The sequence below is a fragment of the Dendrobates tinctorius genome, unplaced genomic scaffold (genome assembly GCF_039654945.1).
Source record: "Dendrobates tinctorius isolate UK_male_01 unplaced genomic scaffold, ASM3965494v1 ptg000226l, whole genome shotgun sequence".
NCBI classification, from domain to species: Eukaryota; Metazoa; Chordata; class Amphibia; order Anura; family Dendrobatidae; genus Dendrobates; species Dendrobates tinctorius.
The window spans coordinates 4,043,478-4,065,292 of NW_027361893.1; the positions used below are offsets into that span (position 1 = coordinate 4,043,478).

The following is a 21,815-nucleotide window of genomic DNA, read 5'->3' on the forward strand; positions in this document are numbered from 1 at the left end:
TAGTAAGCACCATAATGATACATAATATTAAAATTTAATTTTAAAAGTTCTCCTTGTAATGCTGAAATCTCATCTTGAGATCTTGATGCCGAGATCTCCATCAGTGCTTGCTCTGCCCCTGGCGGCCATTTTACCGGAGTCCACCGCAAGGGAAACCATGGAACTGCGGAGGCTCTGGCCTTTCACAAAATGTCGGCAGGCCCCTCCGCAGCACCGGAGACCAAAACAGCAGTGTTGGAGACACCCCACAGCACCGCCGGGCACCCACAGCGGCGCACTGCACTTCGGAACACCCCCTCATCCCAGCCTGCGCATCACTCCACTCCTGCCTCCTCCAGCAGCGACCCTGGGACCCAACTTCAATGCAGCCATTACACCCCCCTGTAAGCAATAAGACGCATGGATTATAAGAAGCACCACCATTTTATTTTTATTTTTTTTAAATTTCCTATTTTTCTCCTCAAAATTTGGAGTGAGTCTTATAATCCGAAAAATATGGTATATGATTATATAATACGGCCGGCCAATCACAGTAATGCCACTACTGAGATGGCTACGGCATTAGTGACTGGCAGGCAATCCCCTGCATGTTTATTAGCTGTGTAACAGACACCAAACATGTAGAGTGGGGATTCGAACTTCAAATCCGAGCAACGGCTAATGCTCACCGAGTATTTCCAAGCACCCAGATACTCAAGTGATATCAGAGTATCACTGAGCACGTTCACTCATCCCTAGTAATTATCCTTTCTTATTTAATTGTATGACTGTTATGTTTTTTATACAATTTGTCAATAACATATGTAGAGTCTCCCCGTCTGAGATATTTTTGACGGTCAACAAAATACGATTTTCTAGTAATTTATATTTCACTCTCTACTGTATATATGATGATGGTTTCTCTCTGTGTGGGATTTTTGATGTTTAAAGGAGATGTCCACTACTTTGACAATCCCTACTCACTTGAAATGGAAAGATTAATGCAGTTTCTACTCTACAAACCCAAGACATGTTTAAAATTATTTAAAAACTATAGTCATATCCAAAAGTCTTTTTTTTCTTTCTTGGTTGAAACATGTAGTAAAAATGTATTTAGGGAACATAGGGAAAAGACTAATAGAATACCAAATGCGTTTCAAAAGCAAGTGCGTTCTTAAGCCTGGTTTACTGTCTCCACTTTTCGACATATCAAACAATAGGACTAAGGGCTCATACTCACTTGAGAGAGACTCGCATGATTCTCTCGCATGAAAACCTGGCGCTGCCGCTGGCACTCGGACCGGAGCGTGTGCCTGCATAGAAATACACGCTCCGGTCCGAGTGTCGGCGGCAGTGCCAGGTTTTCATGCGAGAGACTCGCAGCGGTGGCCCTAGCTTCTTGTTGATGTTCAATACATCCAAAGGCAGGAACACTGAAGCCAGTGCTGATTTTGTAACAACCTCACATGAGCCCCAGGAACGTTACTGTCAAGACCACTGGAACGGCACTGGCACGGAAAGGGAGTATGAATATTTTTATTTGAAATAGGCCAAACATGAAAAATGACAAGGGGTTGTCCTAGTAATGGACAACCCCTTTAATAAATACACTTTTTGGTTAAAGCATTTCCAACATTCTGAACATGAAAAAGGCTCCACCCCCTTTGTGACTTTTCTGATGTTAAAGAGTTGATTTTAGCGCAAAACATTTCCTACATTATGAACATGGAAAAGGCTTCTCCCCTGTATGGGTTCTCTGGTGGTTAACCAAATGTGATTTCTGTGCAAAACATTTCCCACATTCTGAACATGAAAAAGGCTTCTCCCCTGTATGGGTTCTCTGGTGCTTAACCAAATGTGATTTCTCGTTAAAACATTTCCCACATTCTGAACATGAAAAAGGCTTCTCCCCTGTGTGGGTCCTTTCGTGTACAACAAGATTGCATTTCTGTTTAAAACATTTCCCACATTCTGAACAGGAAAAAGGCTTCTTCCCTGTGTGAGTTCTCTGGTGCTTAAGCAAAGCTGATTTCTCGTTAAAACATTTCCCACATTCTGAACATGGAAAAGGCTTCTCCCCTGTGTGGGTTCTCAGGTGGCAATCAAGATGCGCTTTCCGGTTAAAACATTTCCTACATTCTGAACATGAAAACAGCTTCTCCCCTGTGTGAGTTTTCTGGTGCTTAACCAAATCTGATTTCTGTGTAAAACATTTCTCACATTCTGAACATGGAAAAGGCTTTTCCCCTGTGTGGGTTCTCAGGTGGCTATCAAGATGCGCTTTCCGGTTAAAACATTTACCACATTCTGAACATGAAAACAGCTTTACCCCTGTGTGAGTTCTCTGGTGCTTAACCAAATCTGATTTCTGTGTAAAACACGTCCCACATTCTGAACAGGAAAAAGGCTTCTCCCCTGTGTGGGTCCTTTGGTGTACAACAAGAATGCTTTTCTGTTTAAAACATTTCCCACATTCTGAACATGAAAAAGGCTTCTTCCCTGTGTGAGTTCTCTGGTGGTTAACCAAAGCTGATTTCTCGTTAAAATATTTCCCACATTCTGAACATGGAAAAGGCTTTACCCCTGTGTGAGTTTTCTGGTGCTTAACCAGATCTGAATTCTGTGTAAAACATTTCCCACATACTGAACATGGAAAAGACTTTTCCCCTGTGTGGGTTCTCAGGTGGCAATCAAGATGCGCTTTAAGGTTAAAACATTTCCTACATTCTGAACAGGAAAAAGGTTTCTTCCCTGTGTGGGTTCTTTGGTGTATAACAAGATGTGATTTGTGCTTAAAGCATTTCCCACACTTGGAACAAGAAAATCTTTTCTCCACTGTGTGAATTATTGGATGTTTAAGAAAAGACTTTTCGATGGGAAAACTGTCTCCATATTCTGAACATGAAAATGGCTTCTTTGGTTTAGGAGTATTTCTGTTTTTAATGTTTATTTCTTTACTCGGATTTTCCTTAGTTGTCGCTAATGGATCAGAAGACAAGACCTGTTTCAAAGGATCAGATGAGAGATCTTTGCTGTGAAGGGATGATGGTATATCTGGAGTATTGGCTTTCACTTCAATTGTATCCTGTGGGATCTCAAGATCATCAGATTTAAAAATTGAAGATGTCAGCTGTCCCTCTGATCTCCTGGTACAGTCATCTGCTAAGATATTAACCAATTATTATTTTTGAATAACATATCTTTGAATGTCATTTAACATTTCTACTAAAAATGTCTGTAAAAATGGCAAGTTATGTAAAAATATTGAATTCTTCACCAAGACAATGACAGTTCACAGTCTAATAGAAAATCTCATAGGATGAACCAGTAGAGCCTGGTGTTCAACTGTTTGTTCATTCTGCCTCCCAAAATATGGAACAAAAAAAAACACAAAGAAATATTATGTTGACGAACATAATACCAATAAAAACTTCTATTCATCTAACAAAAAACAAGTCCCCCCTCAGGTTCATCCTCTGTCAGTGGAAAAACAGAGGTTTCCACATTATTAGTGGCTCAAAGGCTCTTGAAAAGCAACATGGCTTTCATTAACCAATACAGCAATAACCACTCTCCCAAAGTCAAATTTCCCCCTCGCTTCCGAGCCTTTCAGTCTACCCATACCACATGTATTTGGCATTACTATAGTGAGAAGAACCCACTTAATTTACGGTGCATGAGTCACCTGGAGCACAATCAGAGCACTATGTGTTGGGTAAATGTATATTTGCAATTTTTTTCTCCCACATCCACTGTGTGCTAATTTCCGGAAGGTACCTGTGGGATCAAAAATAGTCAGTACTCCAAAAGATTAGTTCTCTGAGGGTTATAATTTCCAAAATGGATTCATTTTATGTTGATTTCTACAGCTCTGATTTTCTGAAATTTTGTCACATTAAGGCTTCTGCAGATGGTGTGTCACATCTCTTCTGGGATCTGCTGGTAATGGAGTAGACGTTGGAACCAGAAACTCTGTACGACATAGGCTCGATTCAGCCACTAAGATTAGGGTGCCTGGGTCAAGTAGTACCAACCAGTCTGGCAGTATGGGTGTATGTGCTGACCATATGAATTAATCTGCTCCCTGATCCAGCCAATTGGATAGCACCCTATTCTACGAAAGCTCATGCATATTGAAGGAAGCTGGCGGTTGTGGCCAGGGGGGTTGGACTGGACCTACTGGCAATTGCGGTGGCGCAGGGGGGAGCGGGGCTGATCCTTTCTATGCCGCTTTCTCATTTGTCCATACAGTTGTGGCCAAAAGTATTGACACCCCTGCAGTTCTGTCAGATAATACTCAGTTTCTTCCTGAAAATGATTGCAAACACAAATTCTTTTGTATTATTATCTTCATTTAATTTGTCTTAAATGAAAAAACACAAAAGAGAATGAAGCAAAAAGCAAAACATTGATCATTTCACACAAAACTCCAAAAATGGGCCAGACAAACGTATTGGCACCCTCAGCCTAATACTTGGTTGCACAACCTTTAGCCAAAATAACTGCGACCAACCACTTCCGGTAACCATCAATGAGTTTCTTACAATGCTCTGCTGGAACTTTAGACCAATCTTCTTTGGCAAACTGCTCCAGGTCCCTGATATTTGAAGGGTGCCTTCTCCAAACTGCCATTTTTAGATCTCTCCACAGGTGTTCTATGGGATTCAGGTCTGGACTCATTGCTGGCCACCTTAGAAGTCTCCAGTGCTTTCTCTCAAACCATTTTCCAGTGCTTTTTGAAGTGTGTTTTGGGTCATTGTCCTGCTGGAAGACCCATGACCTCTGAGGGAGACCCAGCTTTCTCACACTGGGCCCTACATTATGCTGCAAAATTTGTTGGTAGTCTTCAGACTTCATAATGCCATGCACACGGTCAAGCAGTCCAGTGCCAGAGGCAGCAAAGCAACCCCAAAACATCAGGGAACCTCCGCCATGTTTGACTGTAGGGACCGTGTTCTTTCCTTTGAATGCCTCTTTTTTCCTCCTGTAAACTCTATGTTGATGCCTTTGCCCAAAAAGCTCTACTTTTGTCTCATCTGACCAGAGAACATTCTCTAAAACATTCTAGGCTTTTTTGGGTAAGTTTTGGCAAACTCCAGCCTGGCTTTTTTATGTCTCGGGGTAAGAAGTGGGGTCTTCTTGGGTCTCCTACCATACAGTCCCTTTTCATTCAGATGCCGACGGATAGTACGGGTTGACGATGTTGTACCCTCGGACTGCAGGGCAGCTTGAACTTGTTTGGATATTAGTCGAGGTTCTTTATCCAACATCCGCAAAATCTTGCGTTGAATTCTCTTGTCAATTTTTCTTTTCCATCCACATCTAGGGAGGTTAGCCACAGTGCCATGGGCTTTAAACTTCTTGATGACACTGCGCACGGTAGACACAGGAACATTCAGGTCTTTGGAGATGGACTTGTAGCCTTGAGATTGCTCATGCTTCTCACAATTTGGTTTCTCAAGTCCTCAGACAGTTCTTTGGTCTTCTTTCTTTTCTCCATGCTCAATGTGGTACACACAAGGACACAGGACAGAGGTTGAGTCAACTTTAATCCATGTCAACTGGCTGCAAGTGTGATTTAGTTATTGCCAACACCTGTTAGGTGCCACAGGTAAGTTACAGGTGCTGTTAATTACACAAATTAGAGAAGCATCACATGATTTTTCAAACAGTGCCAATACTTTTGTCCACCCTCTTTTTTATGTTGTGTGTTGAATTATATCCAATTTGGCTTTAGGACAATTCTTTTTGTGTTTTGTCATTTAAGACAAATTAAATGAAGGTAATAATACCAAAGAATTTGTGTTTGCAATCATTTTCAGGAAAAAACTGAGTATTATCTGACAGAATTGCAGGGGTGTCAATACTTTTGGCCACAACTGTACATATGCATGATAGCTTTAAATAGAATACGCGTTTGTACATTCACACGCCCCCTGAGGAAGGAACTTCTATCCGAAACGCGCATCGGGGTCAGCGGCGTGGGTGTACGGTGCCCCCCTCCCTATCCTGGTGTGTGGTTTATCCAGTTTATTATGTTCATTTGGTTGTGATATGATGTATACTATCACTCTTTACTGGCCAGCTTGGGACATTCCCCATACTTTTCATAAAAGCTGTTGGCATAGGTCTATACTCATTTGAGTTTATCTTTGGGCTCTGTGCACCATCACGCTGCTGCTTGTCTACATGTCACTTTTTAGCTACATTGTCTATTTTGCTTGGTTCATTAATAAAGTTTTGGTAATTTTACCATTTGACTACTTGGACTTTTTTGCACTGCTTGTCCTCTTTGGTTTGTACCTTTATTTCAGTGTGTCCTACACTGTCCTTGCTATGAGCTGTTGTGTTCACCTTCTGAATTCTTTTAAATATGGTGTTATGGCTTCCCAGCTTTTTGTGTTGTCATTAGTGTTGAGCGATACCGTTCGATACCCAAAAATATCGTATCGGATGGTATCGCTCGATACGAAAAAAATATCGGGTATCGCCGATTCCGATACCGGAAGTCCCATTCAAGTCAATGGGACTTCCGGTATCGGAATTAAAAAAAGCCCTTTATTTCTTTGTTGGCTAATTCTACATAATTGAAAACAAATAAGAATCATGTAGAATGTATTGTGGGAGGTGGAGGAGACATTAAAAGCATAGTGGTTTATTCAAATCACATCGCATAGCATCAATTCCAATTTTTTTTTTTCAGTACGTTCGGAGTTAAAAAGATATTGACTATGTTAACCTTTTTTATATTTTGTCAGATATGTATGTTTCACAACTTCCATGCTCTTCACGTTCTTTTGTACTTCTCCCACACTTTCTCCTTCATGATCCGCAGCAGTAGCATTTTTTTCATCAACTTTTTCTTCACCTTATTCATCTTCTTCCCATTAATTTTTTTTTCCCATTCTTCATATTCTTCTTATTCAGCTATTATCAATTTTAATATGCTATTTCTTCATCTTCTTCCTATTCTTCTTGGTCTTCATTTTCTTATGGTGACAGGCATTCCTGTAGTACTTATCTATAAAAGTTATAAGATTACACCTTACGTTCTGCCTGTCACTAAAGATTTACAACAGGATTTGTCCGCGTTCAGTTTGGCCTGCAGCAGCAGGCATTTTCCAGGGGCACCACGAGGAGGAACGGACTCACCACCATTTACTGCTTAGTCTTCTTCTGCTTATAATTTTGATTTCTTCTATGCTGATTTTTAGTCTTCTGCTTTTGCTTCTTCTGCTTTTGCTTCTTCTGCTTTTGCTTCTTCTGTCTTTTGTTCTGTATCTTGGTGGTTGGCTTCATGTTCTTTGTCCTCTTGGTCTTATTATTTAGGGTCATATTTCTGGTCTTCTTTGGTGTGATCTTCAGGGTCATCGTCATCAGGGTCGTCGTCATGGAGATCAATAAGGATTACCAAAGACAATTTCAAAAAGCTTGATCTTGGAAATGTAGCAGAAGGTACAAGAAGGCTGAGAAACTGGTGAGAACCAGCAGACAGTGCTGGCACCCGGATGGGTAGCAGAAGGAACAAGAGCCAATGGCACTACCGAGGACCAACTGACGGTGCTGGACCACGGTTACTAAGCAGAAGGTACCTGTGCTAAAAAGCACTACCAAGGACCAGCTGACGGTGCTGGACCTCGGATACCGAGATGGAGGCACCTAGGCCAAAGGCTGTGGCGAGAACCAGCAGACAGTGCTGGCACCCGGATGGGTAGCAGAAGGAACAAGAGCCAATGGCACAACCGAGGACCAACTGACGGTGCTGGACCACGGTTACTAAGCAGAAGGTACCTGTGCTAAAAAGCAATACCAAGGACCAGCTGACGGTGCTGGACTTCGGATACCGAGATGGAGGCACCTAGGCCAAAGGCTCTGTCGAGAACCAGCAGACAGTGCTGGAACCCGGGTGGGTAGCAGAAGGTACCCATTCAAAGCAAAGTAGCCAGGCCGCGAGCTGGCCGGTTACCGAAACCCACAGTCCTACAGGGGGTCCATGTCCCATTGGCACTACGGATCCAGCCTTCAGTGCCAGTTCCCGCAGCCCACATAGGAGTCACCTAAACTGCAGGCACCGTAGAGTCGGCTAACCCGGCCGCAAGACGACAGGACAACGGATTGGTGGCATAGTGACCTTGACACTACCCGGAAACAGCAGGCGTGCTGAAAACAGGCTGGGCAACAGGGAGTACCCTGCCAAAGACACTGCCGAGAACCAGCTGACGGTGCTGGAACCCAGATGGGTAGCAAAAGCTACAAGAGCCAATGGCACTACCGAGGAACAGCTGACGGTGCTGGACCACGGTTACTAGGCAGGAGGTACCTGTGCTAGAAAGCACTACCAAGGACCAGCTGACGGTGCTGGACCTCGGATACCGAGATGGAGGCACCTAGGCCAAAGGCTCTGGCGAGAACCAGCAGACAGTGCTGGAACCCGGGTGGGTAGCAGAAGGTACCCATTCAAAGCAAAGTAGCCAGGCCGCAAGCCGGCCACATAGGAGTCACCTAAACTGCAGGCACCGTAGAGTCGGCTAACCCAGCCGCAAGACGACAGGACAACGGATTGGTGGCATAGTGACCTTGACACTACCCGGAAACAGCAGGCGTGCTGGAACCAGGCTGGGCAACAGGGAGTACCCGTGCCAAAGACACTGCCGAGCACCAACTGGCGTTGTTGGAGCCCAGGGACAATCATGGTGTAGGCTGAGGCCTACTTGGTGGTAGTTTTAGATTGTTTGTAGGCTACAACAGACTGTCAACGTGCTCCAATTAGGCATCTGTCTCCACTCTGTTTCCAGGATTTCACGTGACCACCAACACCGCCAGTTTATGCGTACAGAAGCCGTCTGCCCAATCCACACATGTTCCTGTGTTACTGGGATTCTGTAATATCAGCAGATCCCCTGATGTGTGTCTGCCACTGTCTCCTGCTCTGTCCACATTCCCACCGCTTGCAGTGGGAAGGTGGACAGCGCAGGAGACAGTGGCGGACACATATTGGGGGATCTGCTGACGTTACAGAACCCCAGTAACACAGGAACACGTGTGGAATGCGTGGACGGCAACTGTGAGCAGGAACTGTCGGTGTTGGAGGTCAGGGGAAATACTAGAGACAGAGTGGAGACAGAGGCCAAATCAGAGAATGTTTAAATCTGAAGTAGTTACAATTTGGAGGCAGCAGCAGTTTGCCCTCCACACAGCAGGGGATCAGCTGACGTTACCGAACCCCACTTTCACATGAACGAGTGTGTTTTTCTGTGTGGACAGCACTTCCGAGCACCAACTAGCGTTGTTGGAACCCAGGGACAATCATGGTGCAGGCCGAGGCCTACTAGGAGCCAGGTATAAAGCTGAGGTATTTTGACTTTGGAGGGAGCAGGACACTTTGCCCTCCACACAGCAGGGGATCAGCTGACGTTACCGAACCCCACTTTCACATGAGCGAGTGTGTTTTTCTGTGTGGACAGCACTTCCGAGCAACAACTGACGATGTTGGAGCCCAGGGATAGTCATTTTGTAGGCTGAGGCCTACTTGGAGGCAGTTTAAGATAAGACGTTGTTTGAATTTGGAGGCAGCAGCAGTTTGCCCTCCACACAGCAGGGGATCAGCTGACATTACTGACCCCCACTTTCACATGAACGAGTGTGTTTTTCTGTGTGGACAGCACTTCCGAGCACCAACTAGCGTTGTTGGAGCCCAGGGAGAACCAGGGTGCAGGCCGAGGCCTACTTGGTGGCAGTTTTAGATTGTTTGTAGGCTACAACAGACTGTCAACATGCTCCAATTAGGCATCTGTCTCCACTCTGTTTCCAGGATTTCACGTGACCACCAACACCGCCAGTTTATGCGTACAGTAGCCGTCTGCCCAATCCACACGTGTTCCTGTGTTACTGGTGTTCTGTAATGTCAGCAGATCCCCTGATGTTTGTCTGCCAATGTCTCCTGCTCTGTCCACATTCCCACCACTTGCAGTGGGAAGGTGGACAGCGCAGGAGACAGTGGCGGACACATATTGGGGGATCTGCTGACGTTACAGAACCCCAGTAACACAGGAACACGTGTGGAATGCGTGGACGGCAACTGTGAGCAGGAACTGTCGGTGTTGGAGGTCAGGGGAAATACTAGAGACAGAGTGGAGACAGAGGCCAAATCAGAGAATGTTTAAATCTGAAGTAGTTACAATTTGGAGGCAGCAGCAGTTTGCCCTCCACACAGCAGGGGATCAGCTGACGTTACCGAACCCCACTTTCACATGAACGAGTGTGTTTTTCTGTGTGGACAGCACTTCCGAGCACCAACTAGCGTTGTTGGAACCCAGGGACAATCATGGTGCAGGCCGAGGCCTACTAGGAGCCAGGTATAAAGCTGAGGTATTTTGACTTTGGAGGGAGCAGGACACTTTGCCCTCCACACAGCAGGGGATCAGCTGACATTACTGACCCCCACTTTCACATGAACGAGTGTGTTTTTCTGTGTGGACAGCACTTCCGAGCACCAACTAGCGTTGTTGGAGCCCAGGGAGAACCAGGGTGCAGGCCGAGGCCTACTTGGTGGCAGTTTTAGATTGTTTGTAGGCTACAACAGACTGTCAACATGCTCCAATTAGGCATCTGTCTCCACTCTGTTTCCAGGATTTCACGTGACCACCAACACCGCCAGTTTATGCGTACAGTAGCCGTCTGCCCAATCCACACGTGTTCCTGTGTTACTGGTGTTCTGTAATGTCAGCAGATCCCCTGATGTTTGTCTGCCAATGTCTCCTGCTCTGTCCACATTCCCACCACTTGCAGTGGGAAGGTGGACAGCGCAGGAGACAGTGCCGGACACACATTGGGGGATCAGCTCACGTTACAGAACACCAGGAACAAGTGTGGAATGCGTGGACGGCAACTGTGAGCAGGAACTGGCGGTGTTGGAGGTCAGGGGAAATACTAGAGACAGAGGCCAAATCAGAGAATGTTTAAATCTGAAGTAGTTACAATTTGGAGGCAGCAGCAGTTTGCCCTCCACACAGCAGGGGATCAGCTGACGTTACCGAACCCCACTTTCACATGAACGAGTGTGTTTTTCTGTGTGGACAGCACTTCCGAGCACCAACTGGCGGTGTCGGAGCCCAGAGAAAATCAGGTAGTAGGCCGAGGCCTACTTGGAGCCAGGTGTAAATCAGAGTTTGTTTGACTGTGGAGGGAGCAGGACACTTTGCCATACACACAGCAGGGGATCAGCTGACGTTACTGAACCCCACTTACACATGAGCGAGTGTTTTGTCTGTGCGGACAGCACTTCTGAGCACCAACTGGCGGTGTCGGAGCCCAGGGAAAATCAGGTAGTAGGCCGAGGCCTACTTGGTGGCAGTTTGCGATTGTTTCTAGACTACTACCAACTGTCAACGTACTCCAATTAGGCCTCTGTCTTCACTCTGTTTCGAGTATTTCCTCTGGCTTCCAACCACGCCAGTTGCTGCTCTGAAATGCCGTCTGCACAACCCACACTTGTTCCTGTGTTACTGGGGTTCTGTAACAGCAGCTTCTCCCTAGAGGTGAGTCAGGCAATGTCTCCTGCTCTGTCCACATTTCCACTACAAGTAGTGGGAATGTAGACAAAGCAGGAGACATTGCCGTGCTCAACTCTGGAGATGAGCAGATGTTACAGGACCCAGGTACCACAGGAACAAGTGTGGATTGTGCAGATGGCACTTGAGAGCAGAAACAGGCGGTGTTGTAGGCCGGAGGAAATACTCAAAACAGAGTGGAGACAGAGGGCAAATCAGAGAACATATTAAATCAGAGGTAGTCAGAAGTTGTAGGCAGCAGGAGAGTTTGCTGTACACACAGCAGGGGATCAGCTGACGTTACCGAACCCCACTTACACTTGAGCGAGTGTTTTGTCTGTGCGGACAGCACTTCTGAGCACCAACTGGCGGTGTCGGAGCCCAGGGAAAATCAGGTAGTAGGCCGAGGCCTACTTGGTGCCAGGTGTAAATCTGAGGTTGTTTGACTGTGGAGGGAGCAGGACACTTTGCCATACACACAGCAGGGGATCAGCTGACGTTACCGAACCCCACTTACACATGAGCGAGTGTTTTGTCTGTGTGGACAGCACTTCTGAGCAACAACGGGCGTTGCTGTAGCCCAGGAAATAAAGTTCAGGTCATAGAAACATGAACACAACAGGAGACCTGGATCCTGTTGCCAGCCAATTATTTATTCTGGAAGAGGACTGGCAAATTCAGGTGAGATCCAGGCCTTGTTCATTTTCACAAAAGTAAGCCGGTCAACATTATCGGCGGATAGTCGCGTGCGATGGTCTGTTACCACACCACCTGCAGCACTAAAGACACGTTCCGATAATACACTGGCAGCAGGGCAAGCCAGCACCTCCAATGCATACTGGCTAAGCTCTGGCCATGTATCCAGCTTAGAGACCCAATACTTGAACGGGGAAGAGCCGTCTGGGAGAACACTAACAGGGCACGACAAGTAGTCTGTCACCATCTGACGGAAACGTTGCCTCCTGCTGACTGGAGCCGTCTGTGATGGTGTAGCCGTTTGTGGCGGTCCCACAAAACTTTTCCACATTTGGGCCATACTGGCCTTGCCTTGTCCTGCGGCACTGCCTCTGCTACCTCTTTGTGCAGAGCTTCCTCCACTGCCTCTACCCACATGGCTGCTTTGAAAAGCACTACCAGCACCACTTGTGGGGGGAATGGAGAACATGATGGCCTGCACAAGTGTTTCTTGGTACTCCCGCATTTTTCGCTCCTGGTTCAACTGTGGTATGATGCTTTGTAAGTTGTCCCAGTAGCGAGGATCTAGGAGGGTGTACACCCAATAATCAGCCGTGTGGAGAATGTTGGCGATGCAGCGGTCATTTAACAAGCACTGCAGACTGCCAACTGGACCGGAAACGCTGTCCCCAGCTTGAGGCAGCATCTCTGCCTGCTCAGCATCACCCCACCCTCGCTGTACACACTGACTACTAGAGCCTTGTGTACCTCCCTCCTCTGGAGAGATGTGTTCTTCCTCCTCCTCCATTGACTCCTCGTCATCCTCCTCACTAAGTGTCCCCTGCCTGGGCCTTTGTGTGGAAGCACGTTGCGCAGACTTGCCAGAAGCAGATGGCATTTCTGACTGCTCATCCTCGACCTCTTCAAAAACTTCCTCACTTAGTGCTTGTAAGGTTTTTTGAAGCAGACAGATGAGGGGGACAGTCATGCTGATTAGTGCATCATCTGCACTGGCCATCCGCGTGGAGTCATCGAAGGCACGCAAAACTTGGCAGATGTCCCTCATAGTGGCCCACTCAGTGGTGGTGAAGTGTGTCCGGCGCACAGTGCGACTTGTTTGCGCCTGATGCAGCTGGTACTCCATTACTGCTGCCTGCTGCTCACACAACCGCTTCAACATATGTAACGTTGAATTCCACCTGGTGGGGAGGTCACATATGATGCGATGTTCTGGCAGGCGGAATCGGCGTTGCAGAGATGCAATGCGCGATCTTGCCATGCTGGAACGCCGCAAGTGAGCACACTCTAGGCGAACCTTGTGCAGCAGTGCATCAAGATCCGGATAGTCCCTCAGAAAGCTCTGCACGACCAAATTGAGCACGTGTGCCAGACATGGTATGTGAGTGAGGTTGCCTAGGCCCAGAGCTGCCACTAGATTTCGGCCATTGTCACTCACTACCAAACCTGGCTGGAGATTCGCTGGCACAAGCCACACATCGCTCTCCTGCTTGATGGCATTCCAGAGCTCCTGTGCTGTGTGGCTCCGATTCCCCAAAAAAATTAATTTAAGGACGGCCTGTTGACGTTTGGCCACACCTGTGCTCATATCTGGCCTAACAGGCTCATGCAGTGCTGATTCCGAGGAACTAGAGTAGGAGGAGGACTCAATATGTACAGACTGCATTCCTGCAATCCTTGGAGTTGGCAGAATATGTACAGAGCCACTCTCCAGATCTGTACCAGGCTCCACAACATTGACCCAATGGGCAGTGAGGGAAAGGTATCGTCCCTGTCCATGGCTACTGGTCCACGCATCGGTGGTCAGGTGGACCTTGCTACTGACGGCATTTAGTAGCGCATTTTTAATTTTTCCCTCCACATGCTTTTGCAGGGCAGGGACAGCTTGCCTGCTGAAATAAAAGCGGCTGGGCACATTGTATTGTGGAACTGCCAATGACATAAAGTTCCGGAAGGTGTCAGTCTCCACCAGCCTGAATGACAGCATCTCAAGGGCCAGTAGTTTGGCAATGCCGGCATTCAGAGCCAGTGCTCGGGGATGGTTTGCCGAGTATGGCCGCTTTTTCTCCCATGCCTGTGCTACCGATTGCTGGCGAGTGGCCTGGGAGTGTGTTGATGACTGCGAACGTGGTTCAGTGGGTGGAATTTCACTGGGTCTCTGGACAACAGTGGCAGTGGTTCTTCCATGGCGTTCCAGTGAGGAAGCCGAACCAGCTGTGTGAGAGCTGGAGGAAGAGGCCCCAACACGAGCTGAAAGAGGTGGTAGGTGCTGCTGAAGGTTGGCCTACATCTTCAGTGTGTCTGTGTAACTCCACCTCGTGCTTGGTACGCACATGTTTCCACATATTTGTGGTATTGAGGTTGGTCACATTTTTCCCTCGTTTCACTTTCTGATGACACAGCTTGCATTTGACAAAGCAAATGTCATCTGCAACTGTGCCAAAAAAAGACCACGCACTGCAAGTCCTGGGAGCGCCCGTTTTGTGTTTTGGAAGAGGATTGCTCCTCATGGGTGCCAAAGTGGAGGCTACAGGCAACCAAGTCTGCCCCCGCCCTCTCCCTCCTCTTTTGGCCGTTCGGGGTATCTCTTCCTCAGAGCTGCTCCCACCACCTTCCTGTGGCTGACGCCATGATGGGTCAAGGACCTCATCATCTCCACTCCCCTCTTCAAGCACCGGCTGGTCCTGGGTTGTCTCGCCAGCACCGTACGCACCAGAAATTGGCAACTGAGTCTCATCATCATCAGATGAGCACTGAGGTGTGCTGACAATAGGCACTGGCCCACCCGCCTCTTCAGATTCAGAGGGACAAAGCAGTTGCGCATCACTGCATACTCCCTCTTCTTCACGCTCTAGAATGCTGCTTGGCTGGCCACCTCTTTCCAAGCCAACGGATTCTGAGAACAGAAGTAAAGATTGAGATGGCTCCTGTCCAGGGCTCTCAGACTGCCTGGGCAATTTGGCAGGTGGTGAAGAGACAGATGGTTGCTCTTCAGTGCTCTGGCCTTGGGAGGATGCGGAAGTCATTGAAGTGGATGCGTTAGCTGCCATCCATCCGACAACGGCTTCAATTTGTTCGTCACGCAGCAGTGGGGTACGGCGAGGTCCTACAAAGCTGCGCATGAAGGACTGCTGCCTGGTAAAAGTGGGGGATGCCGGGTCACTGGTGGCCGCAGCAGACACCGAATCCCCACGTCCTCTCCCTGCTGAATCCCCCCGTCCTCTCCCTGCTGAAACTCCACGACCACGTGCCTTACTCCCTGCCTTCTTCATCTTGGTAGACTGATAAAGATAGGCAGAAAAGTAAAAAAGGGGTGGCTTAGTGTTCTTATTTCTGAACACCTGCTAACCAGTATAAGAAACACTAATTTGGCTAAGAGTGTGTGTACTACACTTTAATATGATCTAAATGTGGCCTAGACAACTGTAAAGTGGAGTGTTTGGTGAACTTTATTTCCTTTTTTTTGTGGGGGGGGGGGGGGGGGGGGGAGGAAAGGATGTGACCAAAGTTTGAAAGCTATAGTATCACAAACTTTTTGGAGCGATTACAATGCAGGAAGCTAACCTACAATGCAATTGATGAGGCTCCAAAAAAATAGGGTGAAACTAGCCTGGCTGGCCCTGAAGGGCACAAGCCAGCAAAAAGGCTCCTCTATCTAATCCTATATAGTGTTTGCAACCAACCAATGACAATGGATGCGGTTGGAAGCACACTAATATAGGAGCAAAAATCTGGCTAAATTAGCTGCAAAAAAAGGACTATGTATGAGGCAGTGACGCACGCTGGGCGGACTACAGCTAGCGGTGGCTGTAGAACACACTGCAACGTGAGCTGCACTCACACACAGAGAGACCTATCAGACAGCCAAAAACAGTGCAGAGAAATGGGCTATAGCACTGAAAGGCTTCTGAAAGGCTCCGCTGTCCACTCCTTTAGTGTTTGCAACCAACGTATTTGGATACGTATGGAAGCACACTATACAGGAGAAAAAAAGCAGCAATAAAAGAAAAATGTGTATGAGGCAGAGACACACGCTGGGCGGCCTACAAGCAGACGTGCCTGCAGGACACACTACACAGCGTGGGTCTGCACTCACACAGCCCTTGCAGACAGCTGTGAAAACAGCGCTGCTAGGGAAAAGCAAGCTACAGTGGTGGTTTATGTAGCCTGGGTTAAGCACTATATGTTTTGTGGAATCGCTATTTCTAACTGTCCCTCACAGTCTTCAACAGCAGCCTGTCCCTAACTGAATTCACAGCAGAGAGACCAGAAATGGCGGCTGCAGCGCTTTTTATAGTGCATCATGACATCATTTCAGCAGCCAATCACAGCCATGCCAGTAGTTAACATGCTTACATGCCTAACAGGATGTGCCCACACTTCTGAGGATCCCCATTGGCTGAATCAAATCGAGCGGGCTCCTAGCATTATGGGAACTTCCGATTCCGGTATTCGATATGAAAAAAGTATTGGAATTAAGTATCGGAATTCCGATACAGCTAATATCGGCAGATACCCGATACTTGCGGTATCGGAATGCTCAACACTAGTTGTCATCTGTATTTAATATTGAAGGAAGCTGCCAGATACAGCCTTGTTCTCCTCTGGTTCAGTCCTCATGGCTTGTATATTTATTTCCTGTTGTGATCCCGATCCTGTTTGCTGACTACTCTTACGTCTTCTGATTTTGTATTTTCCCTGCCTTACTGGTTCTGACCCGGCTACCTGACAACTGCTCTTCCTATTTCACACCACCGAACAGCAGGCAGCACTGTGGCTCAAGCCAGGGGAGTCTCTATGTAAGTCCAGATCCATGTAGAAGTGTTGAAAGTTAATGAGCAAGACAATCGCTGGGATCAGGAAAATAGAGTAGATAGCGCCAAGCCTGTTAGTGGTGGCCATCTTTTGAGCTGCCAGGTGGCCACACTGCTCCTAAGGGTATGTGAACACGTTGCTGATTCTGGTGAGGATCCGCAGTGGATTTGGCCTTGCGGATCCACAGCAGAATCTCTTGCGTTGTACAGTACCATTCTATCCAATGTAAAACAAAAAACGCCTTGCGCATGCCGTGGAGAATCTGCGGGTTCATTTCTGCAGCATGTCGATTCTTTGTGCGGATTCCACTGCGTTATACACCTGCTCCATTATAGAAATCCGCACAAAATCTGCAGATAATCTCCACTAACTCCAGAGGCAAAACGCAGGTCATTTCACCTGTGGATTTAGCAAAATCCACAACGTGTGCACGTACCCTAATATATTGTGTCTGCAAACTATTCCAGTAAGATCTGGATTCAAATAGCTAAATGGCGCTCCTTCCCTTCTCGACCCTGAAATTTGCCCAGACAGTAATGTACAACCGTACATAGGGTATTGTCGGATACAAGAGAAGCTGTAAAATAATTTGTGAGGTCCATCTGTTTGCCATTACCGTTTGTGAAAGTGAAAAAATTGGGGCTTATATTTTGTGAAGAATTCTAAAATCATCATCAAATAAAGTGACACATGTAAGATTAGAAAAATGGGCCCCAATTAGGAACACAACACTGGCTGCAGGAAGAGGTTATCAGAGTATTTTGGGAACTAAGTACTGAAGTCAAAAACTGACTATAGACAATAAAACATCTACTGAAATGATCAAACTCAACAAACTAGTGGTGAAACCTCTCTGGGGTAGTTACTGTATGGGGCTTGGTGGTTCTTGGCCATCTAAATTATCGTAAGGGACAATATTTTCTGTCAGATGAGTTTCAAGAAGAAATATATTAGATAGTCAAAGAAAAGAGTAGTGAAAGTATTAGTGCTCCCTATTTCAGGAGAGATTGTGCAGTAATCTGAATTCCTTAGAGTTGAAAACAATGAAATTTATGATGTGGAGTGAATCCATGAAACCAGGGCTCGAGCCATGCCAACACATCTCCTGCAGGGGTGAATAAATGTATATCACAGCCATCAGCCACGCACAGCTTAGAGATATATCATGGCACAGGTGTAACGTTTGTTATGTAGTTTATCACAATCCTCCTTGAAGTTAGTTAGTTTTAAACTAAATTGAAAAGTCAGGATAAAGGGAAACTCTGCTATTGTACAGAAATTCACACTGGGCCTCACTGCACATTTAATGTTGTCGATCATAAAACACGGGTATTACATACCAGGTAATGTGTTTTTTCATGAGACATGACGGCACCACGAGAGAAGGGATCCGCCCAATGAGGACAGGAAACCTTCAAGATAAAAGGGGCGGCTCCTCTCTCCGCATCAGTTGTTTGACAGAGAACGAGAGGAACTCCGCAGGTTAGTGTACATATAAATAATACATCCTTTACACTACTAAATTTCCCACACCCAAGGGAGTGTATAATGCTAATAATGCACCCAACTAATGATGTGATCAATAGGGAGGGAATATAAGGGTGCCGTCATGTCTCATGAAAAAACACATTACCAGGTATGTAATACCAGTGTTTTTCCATTCTACATGATGGCACCACGAGAGAGTTACAGAGATTTGTATTCTCTTAGGGAGAGATCACTGCTTGTAACATTCTTCTCCCAAATATGAGATCAGAGGTAGCAAATAGGTCTAACCTATAATGTCTGACAAAGGTAGACGGAGCGGACCAAGTGGCCGCTTTACTGAATTGGTAAATGGGAGCGTCTGCTCTCTCCGTCCAGGAAGTCGTCACGGCCCTTGTGGAGTGGGCTATTAAGCCTTCTGGAATAGTCCTGCCTGCACTGTCATCTGCTGGCATAATGACCTCGCACTCATCTAGCTATAGTTTGTCTAGAGGCTTTTAACGCCCCTCTTTGCTCCTTGGAATGAGACAAATAATGCCTCCTGTTTTCTCCAAGGTCTCGTTACCTCCAAATACTGCAGGAGACATCTCCTCATATCTAGGCCATGAAGCCTCTCCTTCTTCTGGTCATCAGGGTCAGGACAAAAGAGATGGTAACGTTATCTCCTGAGCCCTTATGGAATTTTGATATCACCTTGAGAAGGTATGCTGGATCTAATTTTTAACACAACTCTATCATCTATGGCCTGAGTGTAGAGAGGGTCTTGTTGATAATGCGAGTAACTCCTCAACCTACTGGCCGACGCGAGCGCCTTTAATAAGGCTGTTTAAAGTTAGAATCCCTATCTAATGTTGTGTTTTTAAATGGTTCCAACGGACTCTGTCAAAGATGACAGGACTAAATTTAGATCCCAAGGAGGAGGAGGAGTAGAGGACGGACAGAGTCAGCTCTAGTACAGGCCTGGATAAACCTGGCCACCCACCTAGTGTTTGTCAGGTCGCAGCTGAATAAGGCTGCCAGGGCTGAGATGTGTACTTTGAGGGTACTGACAGCTAACCCCAATCCTAAACCTTTCTGCAGAAAATTCCAGTATTGCCACTATCGGGACGTTCCCTTCCCGTATTGGGTCTGAGGTAGATAAGAATTTTCACATATCCTCCTACCAAATTTTTTGTAGTCACTGGTATTCAGCTCCTGAGTAAGGCGGATATTAAAGCTACTGAGAATCCCTTTTCCTCTAGTAGTGACCTTTTAAATTTCAGGCTGTCAACTGCAGCCCAGATCTCTGAGGGACGCTGTGTCAGAGGGTCCTAGACCTCTGTCACTGACATTACTCTCAGCCAATAGAACGATGGCCTTATCGGCCAAAAAAAAGGGCTATCAAAATCACTCTGGCTCTGTCCTCCCTGATCTTCCTCAGAACCGCTGGTATGAGGCATACAGGAGACCTGATGTCCACTCTATCCTGAAGGCGTCTACTGCCAATGGTCTGTCCGCTGGACTTAGGGAGCAGAATTTCTGAACCTTCCTGTTGGCTTTTTTGAGGCAGAGAGATCTATACTGGGATTTTCCCACATATGTCCTATCTGTTGAAAAACTAATTCTTTTTGGTAATATTTTCCTTGCCTCAAGTGGTTCCTGCTCAGACAGTCTGCCTTCAGGTTGTCTATACCTCGGATATGCAGGGCCGATAAGGAGAGGGACTGGTGTTCTGCCAGTCATGATCCGGCCTCAAGCGGTTTAGCGGAGGCCCTTTGACAAGAGCAGTCACCTTCAGCCTGAAAGGGCCGGTGATTATGTGCCTCAAGAACTGAGAACGGGTGTCTCCCTGGTGGTTTACCTATGCAACCACTGCTTAGTTGTTGCTATCAGGATAGGACTCTCACATGGTGTCCACTTTAAGTGTGGTAACAATTCCTCTGGCGTTTTTTCAATTGTTAGAAGTTCTCAATCGTTCGAGGATAAATTCTTTTCCTCCTGGGACCAGGGATCCTGGAGCCATAATGTGTCTAGGTGGGCTCCCCACCGCCAAGGACTAGTGACCACCTTGGAGGCAGTGTGTGTGTGCCGGGTACTCCCCTCGGAGAGGACTATCTGTAACCACCACCTGAGTGACTGGAGTACAAAGTCCGGAAGGGTGAGCTTTTGCTCTAACCTTCCCTGCAGTTCCCTGTTGTTCTGCAGCACACACCTTTACAGTTCCTTTTTGTGGAACTGGGCCCATTTCACTGTTGGTATGCAGGAGGTGAGGGACCCCAACACCAACATGGTCCAGAGCTATCTCTGGCTTTTTTATCTCCCTTGTCTTCCTCTGGGAGGTGATGCTCCTGCTCCACTGAGTTCATTGTTAACCTCAAAAATTTCTAGATCATTGCTAGTTCCAATTTGGATTTTTTTTTTTTTTTTGAGGTCCAGCTGCCATCCTAGCATCTATAGTGTTTTCCTCACTATTCTGACTTGATCTTGACAGTAAGGGAGATTTCTTCCCTATTATCAAGAAGTTGTCCCGATAGGGTATCATCAGAGCATCTTTCCCTCTGAGGTGCGCTGTGATTTCTGCAATTAGCCTTGTGAAAACTTGAGGGCTATCACTACTGCACAGGGCAAGGCCCTGTATTGGAAGTGACACTACTGAGACCCATCCGGACTGTCACTCTGAGACGTATATGGCCTTATTGCCGGATCTGGTGATAAGTGTTCATGAGATCTCGGAACTGCTATATAACATTCAAGGAAGGAGAAATTCTACTGCTGGCCTTATCGTCTACACCGTGATTATCAGATACCTATTGAGGTCTTTTCAGAATTATAATTGACCTCCAGGAACTTATCTAGGACTTCTATCGAAATCTTTTCCAGGACATGTTTGTCTAGGAGTGAGGTTGTTTCCCCTTCCAGACCGTCTTTCTTTGAGAGGATTGCATATGTCCTCTTGGAAGCCAGTGGTGGAACCTTAACTCCAGACCTGATCCCACAATTTGCCGGATCCAGGTGTTGGACGAGAACCTCTCCCAAGCTGGGAGGAAGTGCACCTGAGAATGCCTGTCACTGGAAGGGTTTTTTGGTGTCTTTGGAGGGTTTGCTAAAATAGAAGCCTCTCCCACCTATGGATCGTTTGTCAGAGCTGTTTCTGTCTCGATCCTTATATTGCCATCTCCTGGATTTCCGGCCCTTCTGAAAGGAGCGCCGAAAGAGGCCTGAAGATGGCTGTCTTTTGGGAAAATTTTCTTTTTTGTTGTCGGTTTTCCCTCATACGTCATCCAGTGTCTGACCAAAATAGGAAATTTCCTTCAC

The 21,815-nt window shown here is 46.7% G+C and overlaps 1 protein-coding gene across 1 annotated transcript in view; it reads right to left on the reverse strand.

Moving 5' to 3' along the window:
- Positions 1-1,499: 1,499 nt before the first annotated feature.
- LOC141059241 (uncharacterized) overlaps positions 1,500-21,815 on the reverse strand; it is a 464,918-nt gene continuing 444,602 nt past the window's right edge. The window contains exon 12 of the mRNA XM_073555541.1: positions 1,500-3,138. Within this exon, the coding sequence (XP_073411642.1) occupies positions 1,697-3,138 (1,442 nt within the window). The 3' untranslated portion in view covers positions 1,500-1,696. The remainder of the gene's footprint in view (positions 3,139-21,815) is intronic.